The sequence below is a fragment of the Cryptotermes secundus genome, unplaced genomic scaffold (genome assembly GCF_002891405.2).
Source record: "Cryptotermes secundus unplaced genomic scaffold, Csec_1.0 scaffold1084, whole genome shotgun sequence".
Lineage (NCBI taxonomy): Eukaryota > Metazoa > Arthropoda > Insecta > Blattodea > Kalotermitidae > Cryptotermes > Cryptotermes secundus.
In genome coordinates this window covers 747,766-751,601 of record NW_019724603.1, presented here as the reverse complement: position 1 = coordinate 751,601, position 3,836 = coordinate 747,766, and the positions used below count along the sequence as shown (strand labels likewise).

The following is a 3,836-nucleotide window of genomic DNA, read 5'->3' as shown; positions in this document are numbered from 1 at the left end:
TCTATACAGAACTGAGTGTAACCTTTATTTAATTTATGTGGGACTCTCATATCTCAAAACAACATGTACACTTTATCTGTTAACTTAGTGGTGTTTATTGTCATTACATCTGTGGGATGTAAGAACCTTTCCTCCACTTACCAATTTGTTTTTCCTTTGAATTTCATTATAATTAAAAAGATATCTGCCACTTGATTTTGAGTGGTTTTGTTATGTTTCTGCAAAAGGTGAAGTATGCATAAATGTGAATAACACACACTACTCCAGGATATTATATGAAAAAAAAAATCTCTGGACCATCTTGAGAGACTTACTATGAAGCAATTACTTCTTCTTGGATGCGATAGGTGAGCGTGAATGTACTCTCTGCCGCTTTGAGTGCCTGTTTGACTCATACTTCTTGCTACTGCTACTGGAAGTGGAACTGCTACTTGAACTGGAGCTGGAACTACGCCTTCTTCGTCGAGCACTCTTCTTGTCACCAGTACGCTTTGCCACTTCAGCTTTCTTGTCACATTCTTCTTGTTTCTTCTTAAGTTCTTCTTCCTTGTCACGCTTTTTCTGTTCTATGTCATCTAACTTTGCCTTCTGTTTCATCAATTCTTCCTGAGCTTTCCTTTTGCTCTCTTCCGATTCCTTTGATACCTTTATATCCTTATCATTCTTTAATTTTTCCTTTTCACCTGTCTTCTTACTCGGCTTTGTTTCTTCCACAGCTCCTTTTTGATGTTTCAAATCCTTGTCTTGTCCCTAAATAACACAATGATTGTTAACCTTTAATGAAGAATAGCAAGGTCATATCAGTGGTTCATTTGTTAGCTCTGAACAATGAAATCGTTTATCACGGTACTGGTTTTGATACGATTTACGTTTAGATAGACTGTTTCTTACCTGGTCAACCAAATAGAGACCAGCTTTGTTTTGAGAACTGAAGAGTAAATATTTATCTGGGCTTCATGATAGTGCTTCTAGAGCTTTCAAGGATGTGTGATCTATTCAAGGATTGGTTTTCAGTAGCGAATTAACAGAGATGAAGTCAGTGTCAGCTATATATTTCTTTATATATCATTTTTATATTATGTCTAGGAAGAGGTATAAATCCACTGAGCCAGTATTACTTTGTGAGTAAAAGGTATCTTTGTTACTGTGCCTTTTGGTATCAGTGTCGGACTGGCACTCTTTTCGACTCGTATTAAAATTACTTTGCATCACTATTTTGCGGGTATTGCTAACAGGTGAGAGTGTCGCTTTGTCAATCAACATAATTTTTAGATTAAGCTTTGAAACCCCCTCCCTCAAGATGATTCTTCAATCTCACAAGGCGAATATCACAGTCAGTGGTATTTCTTGGGGGAGGCCAAGTTCACCTGGGGCCCAACTGAGTTGACTGGAGATGAAACATTCATAAAACTGGCCAACCAAAGGGAAACAAAGACACTGTCGTGTGTGTTTGCTAAATAAGAAAAGCAGGAGCACCCTCTTCTATTGTAAAAAGTGTGATGTTGCGCTGTGTGTCGAGGACTGCTTTGAGAAGTGGCACACGTGTGTCAGAGTGTGAGGTATCGTAAATTGTGAAGTAACACAGTTCAAACTCGCATACAGTCTGAACAAAATATTATTGTATACTAGCTGTACCCGGCCATGCGTTGCTGTGGCAGACTGAGTGAATTCAAAAATTTTGTTGGATAATTAACCGCTTCATCTGCTTCCACAACAGTGTCGACGGACTTCTATGTGACTGCCTTGCAGTGAATGTTAGACTGAATGATATTGTTAAGTTCGTAGACGTCTTTGTTCTTGGCCGCAAGAATACCTCGTTCACTCAGCCAATCGTGATTCTTATAGTTGGTTTGAATACTGGGAAATACTTTTTCAACCAATTCTTCTTTTGACGTCACTAAATTGCAGAAGTTATGAGGCAACGAAATTCGTCCTGAGGTCAGATCAACCGGCACATTTCCGTTCCCAATTTCCAGCAACTGATGTGAGAATATCTCAGCTGATTGATCGTTTTGCAGCTGGACATGCATATTTGTAGTTAATTTTAATGTCTTTACGTGTCGTCACAAAGTAGAGTATTTCAGGCATGCATTTATTTCGTCCGCTGGTGTCGATCAAGGAATTACAGGTAATGTTTGCCTGAAATCTCCTGCAAGCAATATTAATGCGTTCCCAAATGGTCTGATGTTTCCACGCAAATCTTGCAATGATCAATGAAGAGCCTCGAGCGATTTTTTGTGCGCCATTGTGCATTCATCCCAAAAAATAAGTTTGCATTTCTGCGATACCCTTCCCATGCCTGATCCTTTGGAAATGTTGCATATGGGAGTTTCAATGAATTGCATATTCAATGGCAATTTCAAAGCGGAATTAGCAGTTCTTCCACCTGGTAGCAATGTCGCAGATATTACGGACGATGCAAGAGCTAAGGCTATGTCATTTTGGGATCAAATTGCTGCCAGAATCAATCTAATTAGGAACGTTTTACCAGTTCCTCTTGGCGCATCTAAGCAGAAGAATTCTGCATCCCTGTTATTGACAGTTTGCATTATTTGATTGTAAATGCCTTTTTGCTCAAGTGTTAGCTTAGGAATATTTGATTGCACATACGACATTGTCATAACCGTGGAAACGCTGCTTTGTTGATTCCGTGATTCCTCCGCAACGACCCACTGTTATTGCGTTGTCTCTGTGGGAACGCTCCATGTATTCGTCGTAACCATGGAGATTCGATACAGTATTGCTATTGTTACTTCCTATGCAATGGTCTGTTCTAGCATTTCCATAGGGGTGACTCTTCTTAATTCCAAATTCCAATTCTGTTTTTCAAAAGAATCATGTTTTTACTTGTCACAGGTGTGACATCTATATAATAGGTATATAAAAACATGTGCGCATTCGAATGCAACGTTGTGTCAAAATTTTGAAGCAATCGGTGAAGAGTTTTCGGAGATTTAGGATCCTGAACAAACGAACATTTACATTTTTATTTATATAGATAGTGTGATTATATATTTACAAAATCATGTCTCAAGGTTGAAGAAAAAATTACGGGTAAGTCCTTTGGAATTTCATAACATATATAATAAAGATTATATTTTGCATTTCATGGAAAAACAATCACAGTTAATTTTCATTTGAAAAAACTGCTCTTTTGTGTATACTGTAACGTGTTTTGGTACTGAAGACGCCGTTTGGATTGTTAACTCTTTGACTGGCGCGAAGGGTATTTAAATCCCACCCCTGTCCTGGCAGGCCCTTTAAACCTTATGTCGCTTAAATGCATGTAGTTACTTTTTCCTAAACAACTTCAACAAAAATTGGGTTTTAAAAACGAAATTTTCAGGAACTAATTAAAATACAATATTTTATGCAATAAATGCTTTTCCATACCTCTTTATTAGTTTTTCTTCGTGGGATAAACATTGAAACATGAAAGTTTGCAGAGAGCCACACCACAGCCTGCATACTTGATACTTGTTTCTTTTCTAATCTTGTGCTTAGCACTCACGCGACACTTTCACAGGGCACCATTCTTCTTGTTACTGGGAGGAACATGGACCATTTTGTGAATTTTCAAGCCACCCTCTAGACGATTTACTGGCTCTTTCACTGGTGGTCTTTTCAAGGTCGAGGGCGGAGGCGTGACTGCACTCTAGTCTGACCCAATAGATTCGTCATCCACTTCATTCCTTTACTTTTCTCCCTCTCCACACTGTTTGTTTGGTTCAGTCATTTTTCTACACAGTCCAATATAAAATCTTTGAATCTGTAATTTCTCTTCTTGTATTTTTCGTTTGTTGTGTTCTTTTTGAATAGAATGAAACAACCGCAAA

General features: G+C 38.3%; 1 protein-coding gene across 2 annotated transcripts in view; it reads right to left on the bottom strand.

The window, feature by feature from the left end:
* Positions 1-205: 205 nt before the first annotated feature.
* LOC111862527 (peptidyl-prolyl cis-trans isomerase G) overlaps positions 206-3,836 on the bottom strand; it is a 44,630-nt gene continuing 40,999 nt past the window's right edge. For both annotated transcript variants that reach the window (XM_023848009.2, XM_033750701.1), the window contains one exon: positions 206-750. In XM_023848009.2, coding sequence (XP_023703777.1) covers positions 325-750 — 426 coding nt within the window. In that variant the 3' untranslated portion in view covers positions 206-324. The remainder of the gene's footprint in view (positions 751-3,836) is intronic.